Here is a 25,716-nt window from a genome sequence, read left to right on the forward strand (position 1 = left end):
CAAACTTGGTTTCTTTTGGGCAAAGGGATGCAATATGGCGTGAGATATGAGGTACTGAAAGAAAAAGAGTATTAATATTTCATTTCCAACGAGAATGGGGAAGTAGGTGGAGGCAGACTTTTGTCCCTGGTGTGAGAAAAAAAAATGTTATCAGCTGAAGGTGGGTGATTAAGGTACTTCCTGGGCCTTAGCAGGAAGAAAAAAAAAAAAAAGATAGATATGATGAGAAACCTCCCTATGCCAAGGCTTCAGTAGTAGCTTTCCAGCGGTGAAAAGAAGCCGAAATGATGGATGGAGTCAGGGTCCAGCCAGGATTTGGGAAGAGGCAGTGCAGGTTATCGATCGTAGTTCCAGGAGGAGAGAGATGGACCAACAGGGACACTGCAAACACCAGAAGCCTCGGGGGCCACCCTAGTTCCGGGGCTGGTTCTGGCTCCGAGATAGCCTTCTGTCATACTGACAGGTGATCTTGGCAAGCTCAGCCAGGTCCTCCCAAACCTAGACTCCAACCCTTGGTTCTGCATCGAGGCAGCGTGGGTCTTCCACAGAGGAACAGCACAGGAGGTGGGGCCCTCCCCCACTCCAACCCCTGTGTCCTTCAGCACGTCCTGCAGACTCCCTCCCCTTGCCCTTCTGATTCACTGCGCCCACCTCCCTGCACCTACTCCATTCGATCTACAGGGGAGCAGAGTCGTTTCGTGGCCGCCTGCCCAGGAAGGGGCGCCAGCCAGCTGGCGGATGCACGGCTTTAGGGGGTATCTCGGGCAGAGAGAGATTTGGGGCTCGGGTGTGTGTAGTAAGCTTGGGAGAGTGGACTGGTGGCGCAAAGGATGTGTGCAGAGGTGTTGGAAGAGGGTATCCCGAGGTTTTGATCTCTCTTTGCCCGCGTGCGATTGTGCGTTTTGGAAGGGATCCCTCAGCTAGCTCCGTAGGCATCACCGCCCCTCCGCAACTACACTTCCCAGAAAGCTGTGCGGGGAGTGAGGAGGTGGTGGCAGGAGACCTGAACTGCGCTTGCGCAAAGAGTGAACTGGCAAGGTAGGGGGAGAGGGAGGCGTGCCCCCCGGTCGGGGAGGGTGGGGGGAGGGGGCCGCGCGGCGGCGGCGCCGGGGCGGGCGCGCGTCGCGCGGTGATGGCGGTGCGTGAACGCGCGGTGGCAGCAATGGCCGCTCTGGAGCGGCGAGTGCCGAGTCTCGATGACTTCGCGGGACAGAGCTGGAGCTCGTGGGTGGAACGGGCCGACCTGCCTGCGGCAGATGGTGAGTACAGCCACACTAGAGTCCGGGGACCCCATCACTATCTCCCCTCCCCCCTTAGGGCCCCCTCCAGCTGAGGGGAGCCGCCGACTAGAGCCGCCGTCCGGCTCCCCGGCCCCCCAAACAAAGGACCCGCCGGGTCCTAGTGCCCGCCTGCTCAGCCACCTTCGCGCCTCCGGGTCCTAGCGCCGGCGCATCGCTTGCAGCCCACCCTGCCCACCTCTGTCTCTGCGGGTGCACAGAACCTGTCCCCCACTTTACTTGCCATTATCTCTCTTCTTGTGTGCTGGCCTTCAGCTTCCATCCGTTCTGCACCTGCTCCGGCTCTACCCATCTGCAACAGTCCTCTCCACGTGTTTCCCACGCACCCCACTTCTGTGCCCCCATCCCCACCCCCTTGATCCTTCGCCTTTTGCCCCACACCTTAGCTTTTTTCCACATTTCCCTGCCTGCTGCCGTATTCATGAACCCCCGCCCGCGCCCCTCGACTTCAGTTCATCCCTCCTCCATACATCCATCTATCCTCCCTACCGCCCTCCTTCAGTCCATCCAGCCATCCATGCCTCCAAGTCTCCGTCCTTTCCTGGGCCTCTTACCCTGCCCCTTGGCTCTCTCCCTTGACCCCTATTTTCTGTAGGCCCTTGAGTGCCTTTGGTGAACAGGCCTGCAGCCCCTTCTGATCTTTGTCTCCTGGGCCCCAGGGAGCACCTGGCCTCGTGGCCTTTGGGGTGACAACAAGCATCACACCCCTGAAGAAGTTTGCAAGTGAGAAGAGGTGGAGGAGGAGATCTCACGGAGCAGTCTCTAATGACACTTGTTCTCTTTTGAGACAGCTGACTTCCAGCTCTGTTCTAGCATTCTCCACACTTGCATTTGAGGACTTAGAGTGGGAGCTGCCCCTTGTCTTTTGCATGCCTAACACACTACCACTCATGTCTGGATATTACGGTTGCCAATAATCTTCTCACCCTGGAAAGGGGCCACTCACTCGTAGTGAGCTTTAGAGAGCCGACCTAATGGGAGTGCAGGCCACCCTTGGACTGCCCCGTGCTGAGTGGGCTGACAGGGGGCCCTTGTCAGGGTCTAGGTGCACTGAGAACCGGAAATGGAGTCAGACGGATTTGGTGACTCAGAATTGATTTTTTTTCCCCCCCAAGGGACAGGGAGGGGGCTTAGAGGAGGGGGGTGAGGAGAGAGGTAGGGGGATGGGGAAAGAGCTGCTTTGCACAGCTAAGATGTTTTTGTCATTAACCCAGAAACTGAGGTACAAGGGCAACCCCTGGACAAAGCCCCCCTAAGAAGGGGAGGGGCTTGCGTAGCTGATCAAGGAGACTTTGAAGATGCCAAAGGGTCCAAAGACAGCAGTTTCTCTACTCTATGGCCATCCTCTCAGTGCAGGACCTGAGAAGCTGAGTGTAACTTTGATGATACTATGGTAACTTGGGTGGAGCAAAATGAGTTTATGGGGGTGGGGCTCTGGGAGGGTACTTCTCTGGGATGCCACAGAGTAGCAGAAACGACCCATGTAAGCAGCCTCAAAAAGGGGAAGCAAGACCCAGAAAAGAGACATTTACCCACAGTTACCCGTCTAGTTAGCAGTGGAGCCCTGTAGTGTACCTGAGAGTGAAGAGACTTTATGATCCTTCTTAATGGGTCATCTCATCTCAGAGGGCACATGAAGGAAAAATGGGCACCTGTGAATGACCCATTGAAAGTTTCTCCAGGAATTCTGAGTGCTTGTCAGGGAGTTGGGCTTCATACCGCTGGGCTGCAGCCCTGCTGGGTTCTGAGAAGGGGATGGGCCTTCTGAGCTCTGCTTCTCCTCCAGGGGCTGAACTGGAGGAGAGTAACAAAAACGTGAAGAAGCTGGACGCCATGACCCTCATTAAAGAAGGTGGGCGTCAACACACACAGGACTGAGACTCCGGGAAAATTGAACCACCTTTCCTCTCCCACTTGGGGAGGTAGCCTGAAGCAGCAAGACCAGTGGGGGGCGGGGGAGCTCATTTTGATAGGTCTGAGTCAGCCAGTTGCCCTGGCTCCTGTGGCCTGTTGTTGGAGATCCTCATCATAGTTGGTGCCCACTTACAGGAAAGCCCATACACTTTGGGTCTGGTTAGACTGGACTGTGGAAGCTGGGAGCATCCCCCTAAAAGCCCACATGTCAGTTGGAAGGCAGAGTGCCTTCTAAGTGGGGTGAGAGTGCTCTTTGATCTAGAGAAATCCTGAGTCCTTAACCCCAGTGATAAAGACTTCTGTCATTGCAGACATGTCCATCTTCGGGCACTGCCCTGCCCATGATGACTTCTATTTGGTTGTATGTAACCACTGCAGCCAGGTGGTGAAGCCTCAAGCCTTCCAGAAGCATTGCGGTGAGGGGCGCCCTAGGGAGGTGATAAGGGGACAAGAAGGTGGAATGTGGAACTCTTAGGACAGTGTCAGTTGGGAGGTCAAGTGGGGTAAAGGATGGGGGTGCCAGGGAAAGCTTGAGTATTGTAGGTGTTAGGGTTAGTGTTTGAACAAACTTCTAGCATCCAGTAGAGTTAAGAAGTTTGAACAAACTTCTAGCATCCAGTAGAGTTAAGAGGTTCAAGAAACTTGGTCTAGAATTTTGAATCTTGAAGGCTCAATTTTGGATGGGAAGGAGACAAACTCACAACCCAAGCTTTAGCAATTCAGATTCTGTCAAAGAATTGGTGGGCTGGTTAGGAAATTGGGGAAGGAGGCAGTCAATACCACTCACCTCAGTTGCTCTCTCCACCTCCTGGTGACAGAAAGAAGACATGGGCCCCTCAGCAAGCTTTATGCCCGGGCCCCACCCCCACCTCCAGCCCCTGCCAGCTCTCAGAAATGCCATGTAGTGAATGGGCAGGGCCCAGCTTGTAGAGCCCCAGGTTCCACCAAAACCTCCTCCAGGGAGAAGGGCCAGGGGTCCCGGAGCCGTGGCCATCAGCCTCCTGAGAAGACCCAGAAGGACAACCTCTGGTAAGAGGCTGGAAACCCCCAAAGACTAGCCCTGACCCTGACCCAAGGAAGGGTTGACACTTAGCCCTGGGTTGCAAGATACTGCTCATAGGAAGAAATAGCTAACCCCATCTCCAGCTCCTTTCCATATATTCCAGGGAACATGGGCTCCCCCTTTTTCCACGCCTCTCTTGGAGCCCACCCAAGTTCCAGAGCTAGGGAGGAGATGGCTCTGGGCTAGAGTCCAGACCCCAGTCCCAGTTTCCCCACCTCCCAGCCCATACCCTCTCTCCACGTGTAGCCTTTTCGTGCCTGTGGTGAATCTGGAGAAGATGTCCAGTCTCCCGAAGCCTGATGGACATGGAGTCAGGGTGGCTCCACCCTCTGCTTTCCTCAGTCAGCCAGGAGGCCTCCCCAAGGACTCCCCTGGAAAAGTCCCCACGGCCCCCTCTCCTAAAGAACCTCCTGGCAGAGAGAACATGGAGTTAATCCCGGGTGAGGGCTCCAGTCACCGGGCCGAAAGCAGCCCCCCGGAGAAGGAGCCCAGTGGAGCCAGGCTGCCTCCTAAAACCCACCGAAAGATGGCTCGTGAGTAGTCATAGACATGGGGCTCAGAAAGGCAGAGTGGACACTTCACTGGGCTTCTCTGTTCATGGCCCAGAAAGGTTTGAGGTTATGAAGGAGTGGACCTGGCCAGGTCTGGCCATTACATCTTACAGGGTACAGAAGCACCATTACCACCTGTCCCGCTTATTCCCAGGAAGCTTTGCTGGTCTAGGTCTCTGAGCCAGTCTGAGTGCCCCTGTGCCCAAGTCAGCAAAGCCACTCATCCTCACCTTGGGCTACTGACCATTACCTCCTTCCTCATTCCACAGCTGGTTTTCCTGGCATCTCAGATGCCTGTGGCTGCTTTTGCTTCTTGGTATGGGCTGCCCTGCTTTGGGCTTCTGGTCTTCCAGGAGTGCTTGGGCCAGGGATGGGGCTGGGGTAGTTTATGCCCAGCAGGTAGCAAGACCTGAAGATGAGGCTCTTCTACCTTAGTCCTACTGTTTCTTAGGCCCTTGGCAGGAAAAGGCCAGATTCTTCCTTGGACTGCAAAAAAAAAAAAAAAAAAAAAAAAAAAGGACTTGAGATTCATTGGAACTCTATCCCCACAGGTAAAGAGTTTGACCTTAACAGGCAGTGTGGGGTCATAAATCCAGAGACCAAGAAGATCTGTACACGCCTGTTGACCTGCAAGGTAACCCCATCCCTCTGCATGGTGATTAGGGGCCAGCATAGACATGGAACCTTGGAAAGGAGCATTCAGAAGTTACTAGAAACTTAGTTCAAGGGGCTGGAGAGATGACTTAGTGGTTAAGAAAAGACTGCTCTTCTAGAGGACCTGGGTTCAATTCCCAGCAACCACATGGTGGCTCACAACTGTCTGTAACTCCAAGATGATACCCTTCCTTGCACATACATGCAGGCAAAACACCAATGCACATAAAATAAATAAATAATTTTTTTAAAAAAGAAAGAAACTCAGCTCAAGGGATGGGGGTTGGCATACACCAGGGAAGGAGAAGAGAAGCTACCCTGGGGGAAAGGTAGGGAGTACCTTCAGATCCCCATACCCAACAGACTGTTTTGTCCCCATGAGAGAGTGAAATGGACACACAATCACCCTCACTCACAACGCACATATTCTCTCTCTGAGTCAGAGAAGACCGATACCCCTCAACCCTGCTCAGATTACCCTACCCCTCTACCCTGCTGTATTCTAGATCCACTCAGTGCACCAGCGCAGGGAGGTCCCAGGCAGGACCAAGGACTTTGACGTACTAGTGGCTGAACTGAAAGCCAGCTCTCGTAAAGGAGAGTCTCCCAAGGAGAAGAGCCCTGGACGAAAAGAACCAGCTCTTGAACGCCCCTCCCAGGAGCCTCCCTCTGCCATCCAGGGTGTGGCAGCAGCAGCTGCCCCCAACAACACCTCTGCTCGTTCTAAGCAGGCCTACCCATACTGTGTACTTCCCAGGTATGTACAGAATCTTAACCCAAACTAACTTAGGGATACTCAGCCCCTAAGGTACCAGGGAGCCCTGGAGACAGGCCCAGGGAATGTCCTGAAGATGTGCTCACTTCCTCTAAGAATGGGAAGATAACTAGAACGCTACCAGTGGTGTGAGGCAGGTGACTGCCCTATTCCTGCCCAAGCACATTGCAGTACTCCAGCCTCTGTGAGGTGTGCCAGATACACTACCTGGGATATGAACTTTTTTCAGCTACTCCCATGGTTTAGCACTTGTCATCAAGGAGCAGGAACGGGTCAGGGTTCTGGGTGAAGCAGTTCTACTGTATAATCATCCCACTTGTGTGCAGAGGCTGCCTTACTGATGGAAACTCACATGACCTCTACCTGTAGTACAGGGGTAGACATGAAACACAGGCTCAGCTCGTGAACAGGCTCACAGGAGTGTGTGATGAAGAAGAGAGCTGAGGGAGTTGACTAGGCTGACCAGTGCTGGGTGTAGTTCAGCTGGGAAGATTTTCTGGAGGAAGGGAGTCTGAAGCAGATTTTCTCTATCAAGAGGCAAGGCCTAGGAAGGGGCTGGGGAGAGAATCCCTTGGAAGCTGTGACCCTTGGTTCTGTCTCTTAGTGAGCTATATTGTACTTTCCTGTCTTTTCCCGACCCCTTCATCTTCCTCTGAGTACCCAGAAGGGTGTGTCTACCCTAGCTTGGATAGCCCCCCCACCCCTCCACCCTCCGTCATTCACATCATCTTCATATCCTTTGGCCCTTCCAGGTCCCAGGCCTCCTCTGAGAGTGAGGCGGATGATGAAGGTCCCTGTGGTGGTGATGGGGATCCAGGCCTATTCCCATTCCCTCTGCCCCGGGGCGGGGCCCAGGCCTCCAGCGAGGAGAGTGAGGAGGAGGGGACACCTGATGATCTCCACCTTCCCCCTGACTGCCATTATACAACCCGGCCCCCTAGGCCACAGGCGGTAAGGACACAGGACAGGGAACTGGGATGGAGGGTGGCTGAGTCTTGTAGGCAGATCCTTCCTGTATCTCAGGCCCTACCAACCAAGTTCTTTCCTCTGCCTCCAGTTTTGCACATTTGGAAGCCGGCTGGTAAGCCCGGGATGCTATGTGTTTAGCCGCCGGCTGGACCGGTTTTGCTCAGCACTCAGCTCCATGCTAGAACGGCACCTCAGCTCACACATGTGGAAGTGAGTTTTGTGGACTCAGAATCTCCTTTCTTGGGCTTTGGTATACTTGGGCTTCAGAAGCCCCAGCCTGGCATGCTTTGTTGGCTGATTAAGAACCTAAATTGGGTGTGGCATGGTGGGGTGAGCCTTGGTAGCCTGGAGGAGGGCATGGATGGGTGGCTGGGGTGAATCTAGACTCTTACTCATCACTTCTAATACCTATTAGGTAATGTAGGATGGGAGAATGCCCAAACCAAGAACAAAAATTAGGTTGTTACTGGGTCTACATGCTAGTCTACATGTCTTGTACTGATAGGTCATTCCTTCTCTTGTGCCTTCCTCGGCTCTTAGTTCCAGTGTTTCCCAGCAGGGGGCAGCAGCTTTGGGTCTTTGCTGGCCATCTGAAGGTGCAGAGACTGGTGTATATTAGCGAGGCCTGGAATTTGCTCAATATCACAGTGAAACTCTCTCTTTGCTACAGGAAGATCCCACCAGCTGCTGAACCTCCATCCCATCTTGTCAGCCCCTCCTTATCTGATCCCCTGAGTCCATCCTCTATGGGCAGCTGCCCCCGACTTCCAGGCCCACCCCCAAGACCTGCCTGCCCAGCCTCCATACCACCCATGAAGGACAGCCTTGTCCCTAGCTACCCTGCAGGCTCCCCCAGTGTAGCAGCTGCCTGCAGCCAGGCAGAGTGCATGGGCGGTAGCCAGGCTATTACCTCACCACTGCCTGCCAACACTCCATCTCCATCCTTCAGCAAGCTGCCACCTTCCAAGGCCAGCAAGTCGTCCAAAGGCAAGGAAGGGGTGGAGATGGAGGCCCCTTCTCGAAAGAGGAAGTTATCCCCTGGCCCTACCACTTTCAAACGGACCTGCATCCTGGAGCCTGCTGGAAAAGGCAAACCCTCTGGCTGTCGGGGTCTCTCAGCCAAGACTAAGACAACCCTGAGCATGGGGCTTAATGGAACAGTGGGGCCAAGAGTGAAAAGAGCAGGTCCCCTGGACTGTCGGGGTTCCCCTCATTCATCCCCCATACCAGTCAAGGCTTCTCAGCTAGAGAACCGGGGAATGGCTGGCCACCCAGCTAAGGTCCTGCCATCCAACTGCCTCTCTGAGGAGGAGGTAGCCAAGAAGCGGAAAAACCTGGCCACTTACTGCCGGCCAGTCAAGGCCAAGCACTGTCAGGCTGGTGTCCCTCCTGATGGGACCTGCTCTGTGCGTCGCAAGAAGCCAGGTCCAGCCCTGCCCTTTGAGGAGAAGTGCTCTACACTGAAGGTACCAGTCCAGCTTCCTGAAAAACATGAGCAGAAAGGGGTCAGAGGGCTAAGGCTGGGGAACACAGTAGGTATGTGACATGCAGAGGGAACTAAGGAGATGACTCCAAAAAAGGGAATAAAGGGGAAACTGAGAGAGCCCTTGAGCCATCTACTTTAGGGAGAGGTTGGTTGGCTCTTTCCAAGGTGACCCCAGCTTTTGCCTAAGGGACGTTTCCTATGCCTAGTCTCCTTTGGGCTTAGGACACGCTGTCCCATATCCCTCTACTCATGCTTTAATCTAAGGACACTTTTTTTTTTTCTTTTTTAACTGACTGTGACCCTCCCTCTATGGAGTTACTTTTCCTTAAGGGAGAGGTAGTTTGGGTCCCAGCATGCTGAGTTTGTGGATGGGTGGGCTGCTCTAATTCTTTTAGGACATTAGAAAGCAAGTACTCAGCTTAAGGTCCACAGTCATTACTGATTACAGCAGGTTCTCCAGGTTTCTAGTAAAGCTTGCAGTTGGGTTTATTTGCCTTTTCTGTTGAAGCCTGCTTTGATCTATCCCTGTGATCTCTGTAAGGAGGGACTTCTGGGAGGCGAGACGGGGTAATAGGCTGCTGAGTTAGGCACGATTAGGTGCATGCCCACTGGCCTGGCTCCTATAAGGGAAATCTGATAGTGTACAGGTGTGTGCATGTGCATTCTCCAGCTTCACTACCCAGTCGGCCTCTGTTAGGCTGGCATGCATTTTCCCCTTGCTCAGATGTATTTATCAGGCCAGCTGAAGGAATTCCGGGTTAGCCCAGAAAAGCCCAGAAATTTACTGAAAAGGATAACGGGTAGGCCCCTTCCCTGATCCGGTCTCTTACCTCTTGTCTTCCTGCAGTCAAAAGCCCATTAACGAGAAAGTGCCTGCCCACTGCAACGGAGCCGCCAGCACCTCCTCCCTTCCAGATCCGGGCCCCAGGCTGCTGCCGCTTTTTATAACTTTATATTATTTTTTTTAAGAAAAAAAAAAACTCTTTAAAATACCTCAAGACTGTCTCCCTGTTCTGTTGCTGCTAAGAAAATATAAAAACAGAAACATAGAAAAGGATGAAAATTGATGTAGCCGAATGAGTGTCCTTACTCTCCTCAGCCCCATCCCAAGAGGCTGAGACAATAAGCCATACACTTGCACACAGTGCACAAAACCTGGAGCTGGTGTCCCTGGGAATCTTCTTCCAGGCAGGATGACAAGGCATATGACTCTGAATGAGCAAGGCACCCTGAGTCTTAAGAGAAACTCTGGTTCCATTGGGAAAGGAAATGAGAAAGGGAGGGGAGTCACACTTCTGACGCTACCCTGGGATTTTTGTTCCGAGGTTCTGTGGGAGTTAGCTTATGTCCCTACCAACTCTGGGCTTCCTTCCATTCCTCTACAAACTATTTCCTCAGTCTCTTTGGCTGTTCATGCCCTTCCCACTTCTAAAAGCAGCCTTAGTTTCTCAACCATGTAGAGGCTGAGCTTGGTGATCACTGCTTTAGAGGTCCTGGACAGCTTTTTTTTTTTTTTAATATATGTATGTGTGTCTGTTTGTGGGAATGTGCATGTGATCATGTGATGCCTGCAGAGGCCCTGAAATCCCCCCCTGGAGCTAGTTACAGTAAGTTGAGAGCCCCCCCCCCCCGTGTGGGTGGTCAGGTCATGAACTAGAAGAGTACAAGTTCTTAACTGCTGGGCCATCTCCCCAGTCCCTGGATAGCTTGTTTTGGCCTCTTCTGTGAGTTTGCCCTGAATGGGGGTAAACTGGACCATACCTTTTTGGAAGTAATAGTGTTGCAGAACTTTCGGTTGTGGGAGGCCCTGGTTCCTCTGGATCACTTTGCTTCTCAGGGCTGTGCAGCTGTGGGGGTCGCAAAAACTGAAAGTGCCCGAAGTCTTTGGAGTATCTTACAGGGGACAACTACTCCTGTAACTAGGGATGAGATTATCTTTTGGTTCTCATTCTTGAATTCACCAGGTTTGGGTCACTATGTTTTGGCTTTGTCTTTTCGTTTATGTGTAGGCAGGGAGGAATCTTGTCTCTTGAACAAGCCAGAAATGTCTGGAGAGCGAGCAGCCAGGGGAATCCAGTAGTTCTGGAAAACTGCTCAAAATACTGGGTCATGCTCTAGGGTCAGGGAACCAAAGGTGTGCTTTGGGGTTTCGCTGATATCAGTTGCTACGGACGTAATTTTCACAGGCTGCTTGAGATACCCTTGAAGACACAAAGGTAGAAATGAAGGTGGGTTGGGAGCCGGCTTAAGTCAATGGAGGTTTCCGGGAGCCGCCCTTTGGGGCCGAGGCGCTTCCCCCCCAGTCTGCAGAGGGCGCTGTGGGCGCCTCCGCCACACGGCCCCGCAGCCTCCCCGGGGAGGAGCCTCTCCTGTAGCCGGCGCCGCCGCCGCCTCCGCGATCGCAAACCCGGAAGAAGCCTCTGGTTGCTGGACTGTACCAGCCGGCTTGGTATTGCCATGCAGCTCGAAGAGGTAGGTCTGGTTCCCGCTCCAGCGAGGGAGCCGAGACTGACCCGCTGGCTGCGGAGAGGCAGTGGGATCTTGGCACACCTGACAGCTTTGGGCTTCACCATCTTTCTGACTGTGCTGTCCCGGCCAGGAACCAGTGAGTGTGCGAGCAGGGGCGGGGCCATGGAAGGGGCGGAGCCTAGGTGCCGGAGGGGCCGCTTTGGGGAGCTGGGAAACTAACCCCTCAATCGAGGAGGGGCGGGTCGAGGAGTGGTTGTAAAGGCCTAGTGGGCGGGTCCCCGGAAGTCCTGGGAGGGTGGCACTTGAAAAGACAGAACTGACACTTTATTAGAATGAGGTCCCTTGTGGAAAAGCATGAGGCGGGTCGGGGCCGACTAAAGTCTAGTGTAGGACTGGAATGGCATCATACGCAGAACCCAGGTTAATGTGGTGTAAGGACCCTTTGGCCGCCATCCCTTTGTGGTGAGTTCCTGATTTTTGCGTAGGCTTGAGACAGTATGCTGACCTTTCCCTTGTGGCCAGGTTTTTTGCAATATCCGTGATGCCCAGCCGTCAGACTATTCTCTTTGATTCTTACTTAGGTCTTTTCTCCTGGCACCCTGTGTTCATGGCCTTGGCGGTGAGTTTGGATATACTTAGCTTAATCCTTGGGGAAACATTCTGGTTTTCAGCCTTTTTAAGGATCAGAGAGATGGGGGATAGAGGGCTTCATCTATACCTTTACCTATAGGATTGGGGAAAATGGAGTAAATTGTCGGGGGCCTGAGGTTGGGGAAGGGGATATTTCCCCTCTAGGACCTGAAAGGAAGATGTGAGAGGGATTGTTATCAAGGCCTTGCTCTCAGAATTCAGGAGAAAGTTTGGCGTTTGTTGTTCTATGATCCAGAAACAGTATGTGTGAGGCTGGAAGTCCTTTAAGCGTCTCCATGTTTTTCTGGATGTGTGAGAACACCCCCTTTTTTCTCAGGCTTCATGCAGACTAGATGCTCACTGGCCTTTCTCCCGTGTTTACAGTTCTGTCTCTGCATGGCTGAAGCCATCCTACTCTTCTCACCTGAACACTCCCTGTTCTTCTTCTGCTCCCGAAAGACCCGGATTCGACTCCACTGGGCAGGGCAGACCGTGGCCATCCTCTGTGCTATCTTGGGCTTGGGCTTCATCATCTCCAGCAAGATCCGCAGTGAGCTGTCCCATCTGGTGTCCTGGCACAGCTGGATAGGCACCCTGACACTGCTGGCCACTGGGGGACAAGCACTGTGTGGGCTCGGCCTCCTCTGTCCAAGGGCAGCCCGGGTCTCAAAGGTGGCTCGCCTCAAGCTCTACCATCTGACATGTGGCCTGGTTGTCTACTTGATGGCTACAGTGACGGTGCTCTTGGGCATGTACTCAGTGTGGTTCCAGGCCCAGATTAAAGGTGCAGCCTGGTACCTGTGCCTGGCATTGCCGCTGTACCCGGCACTGGTGATCATGCACCAGATCTCCAGCTCCTACTTGCCAAGGAAGAAAGTAGAAATGTGAATGCCTCTGAACTCTGAACCTAGGTGAGATTCTTGCCTTGGACTTCAGCAGTTCCTTGATCCTCAGGGGACCCACTTCAGAAGCAAAGTTTTGTACTTCATGGCTGAGCCAAAGAGTGCAGAAACCCTAGCTGCTACTGCTGAGGGGTGATCTGGTGGGCTCCAATGGGGAAATGTATTACTGGGTGCAAGTGGAAGGTTCTGGAGAAACTGAAGCCTCACTCTTGATGGCTTCAAGAAGGATTAGGTGGTGGTGGTGATGGGATGGTGGTGATGACTTGCTTATGTGCCTGATGAAGAGTTGAGTTCCTCTTGGTTATGAATAACAGCCACAGATATTGGGGTCCCTTCTGAAAAGGCAGTACTGTGGAGAGCCCATGGTCTCTTAGGCTGTGTTGTACAATCAACCTTAGACAAGTTCCATCTCAGGACCTCAGTTTCTTCATCCGAAAGGCCCTTACCTTAACATTTAGTGTCTGGCAGAATGATGTCACTGGATACCCTCTTAGCTCTGGACCATGCAGACAGCTCAGGATGTAATTCTTTCATCCATTCCTCCTTTGCTCTCTTGGAAGGACTTCTCCATACTTGTACCCTTCGGAATTCTGTGCTGACTTGACTCCTGAACCAAGGAACAAGGGCCACGAATCATGGAAAGAAGGGACTGTGGTGAGGGTTCCCGGACAGTAAGATAGTAAAGGCACAAAAGTCACTTTAAAGTTCTTTGGAGGAACAGGAGGGAATTGGCCTTAACCAAACCTAGACTCTTGGACTCCTTAGCTCAGCTAAGAACTTCTTCAGGCTACCTCTGGGTCTAGACTGTAGAGTCTGGGTATGCTCCTGACATCCATTCTCAGGGTAGAGTAGTTCTGGGCATCTTATACTTTGCCCATAGGGCTTAGAGGATTTACTTAGCACATTTCTCCAGAGAACTATTCTGAAGCTTTCAGAACAAAATAAAAACCAAGCAGTGGGACCCTCTTGATCCAAGAAACACAGTGTTTCCCTGGTTGCCCTTCCCTCCTTTTCATTTAAGGTTCCCTTAGTTGTTGTCTCCTGCCAGTCCCTCGGCTTAAGAGTGGGATGATTTCAGTACCAACTGGGCTCTCTTCCCTACCAAGATACCTCCTTGGTCCAACTGAGTTCCCCAGAGCATCCTTGGTGGTGAGGGCTGATTGTCAAACTGGTTAGCTGTGGTGTGGGTCAGTCCAGGAGACGGGCCTTGTATAGATCCTAGTAAGGACTGGAGACTGCTGATCCAGGAAAGGTACCTGTGCAACTTTCTATCTGGGAGGCCTGCAGTACAGGGGCTGGAGCACCAGGTCTAGAGACAAAGGAAAAGTGTCAGTTGTCTGTCTCAGATCCTCTGAAGATTTAAGGCTTCTCCGGGTGACTCAGAAACAAGGCGGGTGGGATTCAATAGTACAGGAATGGGGACCGTAGGGCAGAAGTGTCCTGTCAGTGGACCTCACCATGCTTTTTCCCTGGGAGATAGCATCTCTCATCAGCTATCTAAATACAACTTACTGAACAGAAGCGCCTGCAGTGCAGAGAGGAACCATTCTTGTTTTTTGTTTTTTTGTTTTTTGTTTTTTTCAATGCCCTCTCTCCCTGTCAAGCTATCCAGTGTACTGCGGGCTTGGAAGGAATGGTTACTGGGCCACATGAAAGAGATTCTCACTAGGGTCACTTTGATGCCAGGCTCTTTCTCCTTCCCATATCAAGGCCAGTTCTGGGGGGCTCCCCAGGGTGGGCCAGGTAAGGTTCAGCAGCCTGTTCTCAGAGCACAGAGGCAATGCCGGAAAGCCTGAGCCTGCCTGAGGTGTTGCCTCCTCCCAGGTGGTGCGGGGGCTGGTGGGCGGGCAGGCAGGCGTGCTGACAGCCGGCAGTTTGCGTGGGCTGTGCCATCTGATGTCTATTCCCAGCCCTGGGAGGAAGGGGAGTCATTTATATTCTGCAGGAAGAAGGGACCCAGCTGTCGCTTCCTCTGACCAGTGGGCCTGGAGGACATTCGTGCAGAGCAGAGAGGAGGGCACAGGTAGCGGTGGTCTCCTTCTTAGGGATCTGACTGCAGTATAGGGAGCAGGTCACCAGGATGAGCCCTTCTTGCTGGTAGGCCAGATTGTGGGGGGAGGGAGGACTTCCCTCCCCTCCTGTCTTTCCACTTCTGCATCACCACCTGCCCTCACATCCTGGGGCAGCAGCTGGACAACCAATGGACCTCAGTGCCAGGGTATTCTTCCTCCAGCTGGGATCTGTGGCTGCCGGCTGCATATGCCTCCTGGCTGTGTGCTCCTCTTCCCCACACCGTCTGCCCCTTCCTCTTTGTATCTTCCAGTGTCTGGATACTACCTAGGCTTTTCAGCAGCAAGGCAGGGACTGTTGGGGGAGGGGGCACATGGCTATCCTTCACCGGTGTTCCTTGACTAGGGGAAGCTGCTACCAGTCAGCTTGTTTTGCTTTTTAAAGTGGGGTGGGAGATGACACTCAGGATGCTCAAGATTTAAAAGTCGCCCATCATTTGCACAAATTTCCATATCGTGCTAAGTCCTGTTCCATATTTGATTGTGGTCCAAGCTTGATTATACTCAGACTCAACCTTGAGGGCATTAGAAAGAGTTTTGTATCAAATCCAAATGGTAATGGGCATACTGTTCAGGTCTAGAGTCCTCTCAGGAGCCCCTTTGTTCCTGTATCCTCCCTTTTCTGTGAGTCCCATTGGGGTTGGGGGTGGCAGTAAATGAATGACAGGAGCTCAGCATCTGAGAACTCTTGCTTCCTTCTCTGGCTGTCATCCCCGTCCAAGATAGGCTGCTATCACTCGTCAGCCGGTGCTTTCTCTCCCCCTCCCAAGGCAGACCACCCTTCCTCCATGACACTGGCCTACCCTGTCTCTCATTGTCCCCACATTTCCACCCCCATGCATGGCTGCTGTGGGTCTTGTTTTTTGAACCTCACTGTGGGAGATCCAGGCATACCCCCTGAGCCAGCTGGCTGCTGTGCCAAGGCCTGTTCAGAGTTAATAATAATCATTAGTTGAATGGCGCTGGGGCCTTTCAGCTCCAGATCTCTAAGCACTTGCAGGCTGACTCAGCCAGCCTTCACCTTCCCCCTCTTCTGGGCTTTGGAGTGTAATAGCATGGGAAGGCACTGTGGGAGAGGGAGTCTGGATTCTTGCTGCCTGACCATGCCTGAGGATTTTCTCTGAGAGTAAGCAGTGAGGCCAAGGTACACAGAGAATATAGTATGCTCAGCAGAGACCACCATGGCTGTGGTAGCTGATAACCCCAGACCTCTAGAACTCCTGTGTACTTGCCTTGGCCTCTGCAAGGCACTCCACCTGAATGCCCTTAGGCAAGCTTAGAGAGCAAGAAACTTTCTGGGTTAGTACCCCCAATACCCTTGTCTGTGACTGGCACAAAACAAAAAACAAACAAACAAAAAAAAAACTATGTGTCATGAACTGAAAGGTTCATCAGCCTGGACACCGAGAAAGCTGCTATATAAATGTCTCAGCTCCTAACACTGGGTGGCATAAGCAAACTATTTGCTTCTCATCCTACCTCACAGGGATGTTGTGAGGGTCAGACAAGAGAACAAGGTTCAAAGCATTAAACAAATGGAAACCAGATGGCTGTTCTGTCCTTTTCTCTCCCTGAGCCTGGCTCTGGGGTTTATGTTTCCTGAAGAGGCAATAAATAAATTGTGGGAGATGATGCTCGGGGGACCCAAGTCTCAGAAGGGCTTTGGGGGCCATATAACAGCCGCATTTCTTACTTTGGGGTGCATGGTCATCTCCTGTCTCTCCATGCAAGAGAGGCCACCAAAATCATGGTTACTGAAGTTTGTCTTGCATATTGCTTACCCAGTGCGGTCAAGCCACAGAGCTGATTGCAGATTTCTGTCAGTACAGCTTCCTCCAGGTCTAATAGGAAGGGTAAGGTCTCAGCCTGGAGCTCTGGTCATAACTTATCTAAATCTCTCCTTCCTAACTCTGCCCGTCTAAAGGAAGAGTGGGATACAAGGAAGGAAGGGTCAATAGTAGTGATCACTGCAGCCAGACATGGTGGCAAATGCCTTTAATCCCAGCACTCAGGAGGCAGAGGCAGGTGGAAGTCTGTGAGTTCAAGGCTAGCCTTGTCTACAAAATTCCAGGACAGCCAGGGCTACACAGAGAAACCCTGTCTCAAAAAACAAAACAGTAGTGATCACTGCACCACCACCCTGACCCTGCTTCCCCTCTGCAGCCTCAGGCCTATATTCTAAGAACTAGGGATATGATACTGTGAGGCCACATGTCTTCTGGCTTCCAGAGATCTACAACTCCAGGTTCTCTTTTCTGTTTAGGCTCTTGGAGTAATAGCACAATCTTCTCTCCTGAAAATGCTTTGCTGGAATTAGCACACAAGCACCTGTACACATATGTGAGCTCGAGCGCGCGCACGCGCGCGCACACACACACACACACACACACACACACACACACACACACACACACACACGTAGCTCTATGTAAACTTTCAGTTAAAAGGAGGGATACTTTCTATTCCATTTGTCTGAGGGCAGGCAGCGTTTGGCCCAGAGTAGATGAAGGCAAGCAGAACCAACAGTAGCAGGCAGGCTTGAACATTTGTCTTTTTATCTTAATTGTTTTTTCTGTCCTGGGATCCAGGAATGAAACACTAGTCTAGCCTTAGCCATTCTTACCAGAATGGCACAAAGAAGACAGAAGCTGAAAGTGGGAGAGCAGTGCCCCAGAGCTGCCCTGGGGGGTGGGAGGGGGGAGTAGATGGTCAGTACTGGGCGGGGCTTAACGCAAACAAATTACCTCTGGTGGGACTACCTTATCCCAGAAAGCTTGGCTAGTCACAGATGTGGTCAGGGAACAGCAGTCCATTATTAACCAGCCAGCCATTGTCAGAATTTCCCAAAGAGGATTTTAACCTGCTAATGAAGGAACCATTTCAGGCTAGTCTTGTATCTGGTGGATTTTGTGTCACTGGTGACATGAGTGGCTCCTAGGACCCTATCTTTGAAATAGGTTCTCAGTTATCTCCCAATATGTCCTTGCAGTGATAGTTAGACCACACCTAAAGTAAAGCAAACCAAGTGAGGGAGCAGTGGGAAGGGAGGAGAAGCTCTACCTCAATCCAGCCCTCTCCAACCTGCACATAATCTCAACTATGCTAGTGCAGAAGTTGCCTAGTAGGACTGCATGTTCTGGTTTACTGCGGGATGCCTCTCAGGCCATAGTTCTATGCCCTGTGTGCTCCAGGGACAGGAATGAGGCTGGCACACACCTGAAGGGAAGGCCTCAGGGCAGTTCTAAGGATCTTAGCCATTTGATATCTTCTCCTCGTCAGTGTCTGAGCCTGATGAAAGTGCTTGACTTTTAGCCTTCTCTTTCAAAGCCCTGGGAGAGGAAGCAGCCAGCAGACTCCCTGTGGCCTGACCAAAAAAGCCGACTGTCCTTACTGCAGGGCCTGAGCTTTTTTTGCCATGTGGGTGGGGAAAGTACAGCATCACCATTGGTTGCCTAGGAGACAAGATAAGTGGTACAAATACAGAAAGGGGAGGAGCTGAGAGACCAGGTGGAAGAAAGACTAGGTTAGCTCCTACACTGGACTCTCATTCTGTCACATCAGCCTTCTCTGTGCCCCCTGAAGTGCTGCCTGAGGAATGAGGGAAAGCCCTGCAAGGCCTGACAGACAAATTGCATGTCCTGACCACGATCCAAGGAGCTTGTGGCTTAGGAGTGAAGTGATCAGAAAAAGCAGGAGACATAGGTTTGGAAGGTGAGCAAGCTCGAAAACATAAAAGGGGGAATTCCAAGCAGTCTTCCCAGCCTGTTCTCTACCAGCACTGTCCTCTTAACCAGGGGGTTAGCCCTAGCAAAAGCAACTTTGTAAAGATGACAACATACACAGATGTGGACTGTGCGAGAGCTCTGACCTCAGCATCTGTGTGTCACTTACTGACCATGTGACTGGTGGTGGAGTGGCTCCACTATTCCTCCCAAAGTGAGAAAGACAACCTCCCAGACAGAAGAGGGCTGCAGTGGCTCAATTTCATACACATAATAGGTTAGGGTAATTATATATGTTCTCCCTCTTTGCTCTCCCATCCAAGTCAAACCAGAAATGACCCTACTTAGCTTCTAAGATCAGCTGAGACCTGGCACGTGTAGGGTGGTAAGGTTCTAGACCTCATCTTCTTTGGATCTACCACAACAACCCCTTCCAGAAGCCTCAAAGGCCTAGTCAGAGTATACTCCAGTCCAGTTTCTGGTAGGATATCTCTATAAAAAAAAAGTAAAAATTTCATTTTTTTCTATTCTGCAGAATACTGACTGCACATGAAACAGTCACTGAGTATTAACATACCCATTAGATGAATATGCTTTTAGCCCAAGATGAAAATATCCTGGTAATAATCAAAATTTTATGAAAGTGAGCTGTTTCCCACCATTAAGGAAAAAAAAAGCAACCTTCCAACCCCGAGCATTTTTTTCCCATTGTACCAATTAGAAAGCTTGATCTAGCCTTTAAGAGAAGCCTTTAGGGAAGCAACCTCCTCCTTAGGGACCTAGAAAATCATCATTATGTACAAGCCTCAGCCCAGGGTATCTAGACTCTTGCTTGCTCAGGCACTGTGATGCTGCTTTTGAGTCTCTGTCTCTGGGGTTGGAAAACTATGGCCTGTTCGGCAGACCAACCCCCCTGCCTGATTTTGTGTGGTCTGTAAGATTGGCAACTTTTACAATTTTAACTGGTTGAGACAAATTCAAAAGACATTAACATTTTAATACCCATAAGTAAAATTTCACTGGATCCTATGTTTCGGCAGTGATTTGAATAACTACCTAAAGGATTCATGTCCTAGACGATTGGACCCTAGCTGAAAGGTGAAACCTTTGAGACATAGGGTCTGGTGAGAGATGATTAGGTCACTGCGGGCACCATCCTTAGGAGACATTAATGTAGTTCTCACAGGACCCTGGTTAGTCCTTACAAGAGCAAATTGCCATAAAAAGAACAAACCAGACCCTGGATCTCCCTTGCCTCCTGCCTCACCACGGGGTCCCTCTGCATGCCCTCCCGTTATTGTGATGACATATACCACGAGGCCTTCATGACATGCACAACAAATACAAGCACCAGATCTTGGACTTTCAGCCTCCAAAACCCTTTTTTGTTCCCTCATAAAATACTCTGTCATAGGCATTTTACTGTATCAAATGGAGTACTACAATGAGACAGAACCAGTCATTCATCTATATACTGTCTGTGGACATTTGTCTGCTATAGCAGTGCAGTTGAGGTTTAATAAATGGTGAGGCCTATAAAGCCTAAAATATTTACTGTCTGGCTTATAAGAAAAAGTTTGCCAATCTCTTGTCCAATCTCAGTGCCTGGGTGATACATATTTCATACTTAATTCCCAGATGATACAGATAACACTTAAAAGGGAGTCTTCTCTTTAGATATGTCACACCCTTTTGAAGTATGCTGAACTCACCCACAGGCTAAGATAAATAAACCATCACAAACTGTGCCAGAGCAGAGACTCAAGCCAGGTTTAATGGTCATTGTCTACTGATAGAGCCCATTGGCTCCGAGGTTCGCCAGCCTGGTATACATAGTGGGAGGAAGAGTCCTAGACACAGGAAAAGGAATTACAGAGGCAAGAACACACACAAAACCAGACAGTTGGCTTTCTTCTCCCTAGATGGGTCTACCCTTTCCTGGCCTCTTTCAGGGGCCTCATAGATACAGCAAAGAAAAGAACACAGATAATTACACAGACTGTAGAGCCCTGTCATATCCTGTCTCCAGAGACACCTGCTTCTCCTTCCTGGGAGACACAGTTTATGGGTGCAGGTGGGGTGAAGGTCAACATTTCTTATATCTACATCTGGCAGCTTTCTTTCCAAGGTCTAATGGGTAATACATGTGGGATACAGATACACATACACCTTTCCACATACAAGGAGAGAGCTACCATTGGGTTATAAGAACTGAAACTACAAGAGACCAGTCAGCTAACTGTCCTAGTGGTGTCCAGACATATCCTCCAGGTGTCTCAAACTAGGGCCCAAGTTAGTGGATGTAGTGGGGAGAGTTGGGGTTACAGAGTAGGACTTACAAAGAAAATGGCCATCCTGGTCCCCAGGAGCTGCAGCTAGAATGCCCCCAAAGGCAAACTTCATTTGGCCTCCAATTTAAAGAGTTTCACAGCCCTAGAAGGTGTCAAGAGAGGAATCTGCCACATAAGAGATTTTCTCATTTCCTGATCAGTCTGAGGACAGAGGTCTGGCTCTCAGACCTCTGGTGACACAGGCCCCAGAAGTCTTTGGTATACAACCAGACAGTGTTTGTCTCCAGCCCTCGTTGATCAGGACAGGTAACACAGGAAGAGTAACTCACAGCTGCTTAGCCATGACCAGCATCCTTTGGGGTCCTTCACTGCTCTGGCTCTAGCTTCCTATCTTATACATGTGTAGTCTCTAAGGAGGGTTTCCGAGGAGTCTGATGAACCAGCTGGTGCCTCTCCACCCCTTCTCCTAAAGGCTTCAACATGTGCTCCCCTTAACTCCGGCAGAGAAGTTATTCAGAGCCATGGAGATATGGGTAAAGTTCAGGGTGTTCAGAAATTAAAGTACAAGAGACTGTGCATTTGAGGAGCCTGGCATGGTCACTGTCTCTCCTACAGTGGTAGAAAATTGTGTGTGAGAAGTTGTGCACGTGGGTGGAGGCCATTCTGGAGGGGGCCATAGATTCACTGTCGCAGTGGAGGTCAAGGTGCCGGTGTGGGGTGCATGCATACCTACGAGCATGCACACCTATGAGCATGCAACTACGTAAGGGGAATCGCTGCACCTCTCTTGAAAAAACTAGGTTACTAATAAAGGATGGACAGCAGCCTTGAGATCCTAGAACAGACAGGGGACAATGTTTACTTCAGTTTCTCTTCCCCTGTCCTTGCAGGCAGCCTGACAGGCCCTCCTAGCACTAAGCAGCCCTCACCATAGGTAAACAACACCTCTTAGAACTTAAAAAGCAGGTCAGGAAACTGGAGGACCTGGACAACTTCCAACTACAGGAAACAAGGGAAAGAAAAGACACCGAAAAAGACTAATGCTGGGGAACACTTTCACCTTTGCCTTGCTCACCCCTCTTCCAAAGCTCCTGGACCTGCAGTATGGTCAAAGGGTGCTGGGCGCAGTCATCTCCGTACTCGATGCATTTTGCAAGCCTGGATGGAAGCTAAGGCTGGGTTTGTTTTTAATTCTCTCTGCTCTGACAGCCACAACTGCACTGACCTCCAACTGAGAGGAATGGTATGGCAGAACTTCTTTTACAAAGTTTATTGCCCCTTACACCTCTGTTACAAGATTGCCTTAGAGCCTGGTGGGGAGGGAAGAACTCTAAGCCACACTGTGTAGCAAGCACTATTCTGGGTTAGAGACCACTAGATTCCAACCCTTCCAATAACAAAATCCCACACTTTGGCTTCGCAGCAGGAATGAGGCAGCTTTGTCAGCAGAGAGAAGATAAACGTTGGGTCCTGTCTATCTCCAGACTTAGTCTAGCTGAGCAGGACCGGACTTTACTGGACTCCTCCCTTGCAGAACAGCATAATACAGCAGGCTCAGAACCCCACCTGAGTTGATTAGAAGGCTGACTGAAGAGAGGGCACACACAGAAAATCAGGTAGGTCTGGCTGGCTGCTACATCAAAGAGAATTGTTTTCCTCATGCTTTCAGGGAGAGTGGCCCTTGTGCCACATTGGTGGCAGTCATCTATAAAGCTCCGCCTTCAGCATCCTCTACTGTGGTCCCAACAGACATACACTGGGAGTCAAAAACTAATCAAAGCTTTCCCCCAGCCAGGGAATTAGCCTACCTGGAATTTATGTCCTATCTACAAATTTTACGTGAAGACAGGGACCCCTTAATTCATTCTATATCTATCTGTGCCACTTGCCCCAGGACGAAGCACAGATACCACATCCTATATTGCTGCCATAACTAACAGGCAAGAGGCCAGACTCCTGCAAAAATCCACCTACTCCGGACTCCCGGGGAGAAGTCTCACAGCAGCTTCAGGCAGCGCCTCCATCTTTCCCTGACTCATTTTCCAAAGGTTTCCAATCCCCTAGCTCTGGATGGGACTTCCTGACCAGAGAAGACACTGCAGCGTCCCAGCATGGCTCCTGTGGAGGCTCCCCCAACACACAACTTCACAGGTGTGGGTGGGCAGAGACAGAAAAAAATTTGTTTTTCAAATGGTTTTCTCTTAAGGAGCTAAGGATGACCTCAAAAAAGTTTTGGGAATCTGCTCTTCCCCTCACCCCTTTCCTCATTCCCATCCAACTCAGATGCATCCCTCCTCCTCTACCACACTGAGAATAGCCAAGGCTTTGGGTAGGGGTGTGGTGTCTGCCTGAGAATTAATATATCCGCATGTGAAACTTGCAGCATCCACACTGTCACTGGGGTCGTGCCTGCTCTTGTGCCCATGACCAATTCCCTGGTGGTCAGGAAGAACCTGCTCCCTTGGGCAGCCAGCCCTCTCTTCCATCCCCTCCTATCCCTCAAGGGTACACTACCTCTCCTGGGGCAGAACCTCCCCACCAACCTATCCTGCTCACACCACAATGGGCGTATCAGAGAAGACCGAGCTGACCGACTCAGGATCTGACATCCTCCGTTGGCCCTTGCCTGTTGCCTCGGGCACTGGCAGAGTGTTGCCTGGCTTGAGTTTGCCATTTTGACCCTGCCCAGGTCCAGCAGGTTCCAGGAAGGCCACCCGCCGGTCAAAACCATCATCTTTGTCCCCACCAGCCATAGGATCGTGGTTGGGTGTGGTACTGAGCATAGAAGAACTGAGGCTATCCCCTTGATGGCTGGAAGGTTTCTCTACACCCCGGCACCAACAGCGGCAAGGGGTGAGGTACAAGTATATGAGGACCAGAACCACACTGAGGATACAGCCCACCAGGGTGGTATAGGCTGTGTTGAGGGTATCATGGTGTCCGTGCAAGGTGAAGTTGTACACTTTCAACTCCACAGACAGTGTCTCATTGAAAGTCTCCCCCATGGCATAGCAGGTATACACACCCCCATCCTCGACCTGCACCTTTTCAAAACGAAGACTGCCATCCTCGGACACAGTCACTGTGCCATTGGCCCCCTGATTTAGCACCTGTTCATTGCTTGGTGTCACCCACACTTTGGTCATCCCTTGCTGTTTGGTATCACATGTGATGGTCAAGGTGTCTCCCAGGTGAGCCTCCCAGGCACTTTCCTTGTACTCGCTGCAATTGAAGAAATCCAGATTGAAGACATTGTGCGGCTTCTTGAAATGCATGCAGTATAGATCCTCCTGGAAGTCCATCACAGAACTCAGCTGCCGGTACTGCCAGTGTGAAAAGAGCTGGTAGAGCTTGCAGTCACATTCCAGGGGGTTGTTGTGCAGGTAAAGGCCATTCTTGACCCATGCTGGCAATTTCTGCAGGTCAGTGAATGGCAACTTCTTCAGCTTGTTGGAAGACAGATCCAAGAGCATTAGTTTGGGTAATTTGTTTCCATCCTTGATCAGTTCCAGAGGGAAGCGAGAGATCTGATTCTGGCTCAAGTAGAGTTTCTGCAGCTGGGCCATGTCCTCGAAGGCATACCGGTCCACCGCCATAATGCGGTTATTGTAGAGCAACAGCACTTCCAGTGCATGCAGATCGCTGAACAGGAACTCATCCAGTGTGTGAAGATGGTTGGAGGAGAGGTCCAGGTACCGCAGGTTGGGTACTGGGACAAAGGCCTCAGAGGAGATGAAGTTCAGGTGGTTGTGGCTCAGCAGCAGGGAGTGCAGGTTGATCAGACGGGTGGGGGTCCACTCGGCCCGTAGCCGGCTCAAGTTGTTATGGCTGAGGTCCAGAAGTGCTGTGTAGCTGGGCAAAGATTGGGGCACACTGGGCAGCTGCTGCTTGGAGCAGCTGAGGATGTTGCTGGCGCACAGGCAGTTGGCGGGACAGCTAACCACAGATCGGCCAGCCCTGGCCACCTCAAAGAGGAGCAGGAACAAGGAGAGCAGCAGGAGCCAGAGGCCTCGCAGGTCACGCGGGGGTTGCATAGTGTCACTGGGGAGAGCGAGGAAGGCCACTGGAAGATCTGGGAGGGAGTCACCCCGGCATGTTCTGGTGGAGTATGGAAGGGTCACTTTCACTACAGGCTTGAGAGAAAAAGGATGGGTTTGTTGTCACCAAGGACTCCGAAGGGATGGACCACCACTCCCCCTTTCCCCTCCCACCCCTGCCCCCAGCCCCTTGGTCGAGTAGAAAGAGGAAGCTATCCCGGGTAGTTCCCAGGCACAGTGCAGGCAGACTGTGGGCTCAAAATACTAGGGCATTAGAGGCATTGGCGCAAAGGCCCCGTGGGCTGGGGTCGCCGGGGTACAGAGTGAGGGTATGCACAGCGTGTCGCCTGCGGCGTGGTGGTGGGGTGTCACAGGGATTGCACACTGGAGGTCTGGAGGCGGGGTCATCAGGGCCTTTCCCGAGGAGCCCAGGGAAGGTCAACAGGGTACCGGGCTAGGAAGGGCCGAAGGTTTCCGGGGCCTGTGACGCGGGCTCCCTCCCCAGAACCTCCGGTCACTGCACCTGCTCTGCTAGGATGCGTCTCAGCCCATGGCCAGTCCGGGAGCTCCGTCGCGGCCTCCCCCGTCCGCGCCTCCCCGGCCGGCCTGTCACGGCGCCCGGCGTACGCAGGGGCCCGCGCCCGGCGACATCGCCTGCGAGGAACTTGCTGGGTTCCGCGCTGTCCACCCGTGCCGCCGCCTCGCCTCGACCGCCGCGCTCGTCCGCCCCAGCCCACGCACGGCTGCCGCCTCCGGACCCCCGGACCAGGCGTGGAGCAGTGCGGCGAGCGGGAGACGCCGCGATCCCAGCCGAGGGAGCAGCGTGGGGGCAGCGAGCACCGCGCGCGCGCCCGTCGCGCCGCCAGAGCCTTGGGGCGCGTGCGCG

General features: G+C 51.9%; 3 protein-coding genes and 1 long non-coding RNA gene across 7 annotated transcripts; 2 read left to right on the forward strand and 2 right to left on the reverse strand.

Annotated features, from left to right (window-relative positions):
- Positions 1-1,088: 1,088 nt before the first annotated feature.
- Atxn7l2 (ataxin 7 like 2) lies at positions 1,089-9,708 on the forward strand. 2 transcript variants are annotated; one of them, XM_027395482.2, is made up of 11 exons: positions 1,089-1,259; positions 3,085-3,150; positions 3,524-3,628; positions 4,031-4,241; positions 4,522-4,808; positions 5,378-5,460; positions 5,987-6,237; positions 7,008-7,206; positions 7,313-7,434; positions 7,895-8,690; positions 9,558-9,708. In XM_027395482.2, exons 1-11 carry the CDS (start codon positions 1,133-1,135, stop codon positions 9,570-9,572), a joined length of 2,262 nt encoding a protein of 753 aa, XP_027251283.1. In that variant the 5' UTR covers positions 1,089-1,132; the 3' UTR covers positions 9,573-9,708. The 2 variants fall into 2 exon arrangements, with proteins under 2 accessions (XP_027251283.1, XP_035306811.1); XM_035450920.1 differs by lacking the exon at positions 1,089-1,259 and adding an exon at positions 2,553-2,691.
- On the reverse strand, positions 2,686-10,604 carry LOC118239482. Its single transcript, XR_004771751.1, has 4 exons — positions 10,472-10,604; positions 4,505-5,312; positions 4,000-4,020; positions 2,686-3,640 (listed from the first exon to the last, which is right to left on the reverse strand). It is a non-coding gene; the product is annotated as an uncharacterized LOC118239482 (long non-coding RNA).
- Positions 10,605-10,962: 358 nt separating this feature from the next.
- On the forward strand, positions 10,963-16,327 carry LOC100773256 (cytochrome b561 domain-containing protein 1). 3 transcript variants are annotated; one of them, XM_027395486.2, is made up of 3 exons: positions 10,963-11,315; positions 11,761-11,798; positions 12,194-16,327. In XM_027395486.2, exons 1-3 carry the CDS (start codon positions 10,964-10,966, stop codon positions 12,695-12,697), a joined length of 894 nt encoding a protein of 297 aa, XP_027251287.1. In that variant the 5' UTR covers position 10,963; the 3' UTR covers positions 12,698-16,327. The 3 variants fall into 3 exon arrangements, with proteins under 3 accessions (XP_027251287.1, XP_027251289.1, XP_027251288.1); XM_027395488.2 differs by having other exon boundaries at positions 11,069-11,182; XM_027395487.2 differs by lacking the exon at positions 10,963-11,315 and adding an exon at positions 11,381-11,641.
- A 7,018-nt stretch (positions 16,328-23,345) lies between these two features.
- Positions 23,346-24,827, reverse strand: Amigo1 (adhesion molecule with Ig like domain 1). Its single transcript, XM_035450671.1, has one exon. It carries the CDS (start codon positions 24,825-24,827, stop codon positions 23,346-23,348), a length of 1,482 nt encoding a protein of 493 aa, XP_035306562.1.
- Positions 24,828-25,716: the final 889 nt, after the last annotated feature.

The sequence above is a fragment of the Cricetulus griseus genome (assembly GCF_003668045.3).
Source record: "Cricetulus griseus strain 17A/GY chromosome 1 unlocalized genomic scaffold, alternate assembly CriGri-PICRH-1.0 chr1_0, whole genome shotgun sequence".
Lineage (NCBI taxonomy): Eukaryota > Metazoa > Chordata > Mammalia > Rodentia > Cricetidae > Cricetulus > Cricetulus griseus.

What these genes read in the sequence shown, in the direction of transcription:
- Atxn7l2 (XM_027395482.2), top strand. Translation starts at nt 1,133, where the DNA reads ATGGCGGTGCGTGAACGCGCGGTGGCAGCAATGGCCGCTCTGGAGCGG. An exon ending in AGCCTTCCAGAAGCATTGCG is followed by an intron (nt 3,629 to 4,030) that starts GTGAGGGGCGCC and finishes TCCTGGTGACAG; the next exon opens with AAAGAAGACATGGGCCCCTC. An exon ending in ACCCAGAAGGACAACCTCTG is followed by an intron (nt 4,242 to 4,521) that starts GTAAGAGGCTGG and finishes CTCCACGTGTAG; the next exon opens with CCTTTTCGTGCCTGTGGTGA.
- Amigo1 (XM_035450671.1), bottom strand. Translation starts at nt 24,827, where the DNA reads ATGCAACCCCCGCGTGACCTGCGAGGCCTCTGGCTCCTGCTGCTCTCC.
- LOC100773256 (XM_027395486.2), top strand. Translation starts at nt 10,964, where the DNA reads ATGGAGGTTTCCGGGAGCCGCCCTTTGGGGCCGAGGCGCTTCCCCCCC. An exon ending in GCTGTCCCGGCCAGGAACCA is followed by an intron (nt 11,316 to 11,760) that starts GTGAGTGTGCGA and finishes ATTCTTACTTAG; the next exon opens with GTCTTTTCTCCTGGCACCCT. An exon ending in CTGTGTTCATGGCCTTGGCG is followed by an intron (nt 11,799 to 12,193) that starts GTGAGTTTGGAT and finishes CCGTGTTTACAG; the next exon opens with TTCTGTCTCTGCATGGCTGA.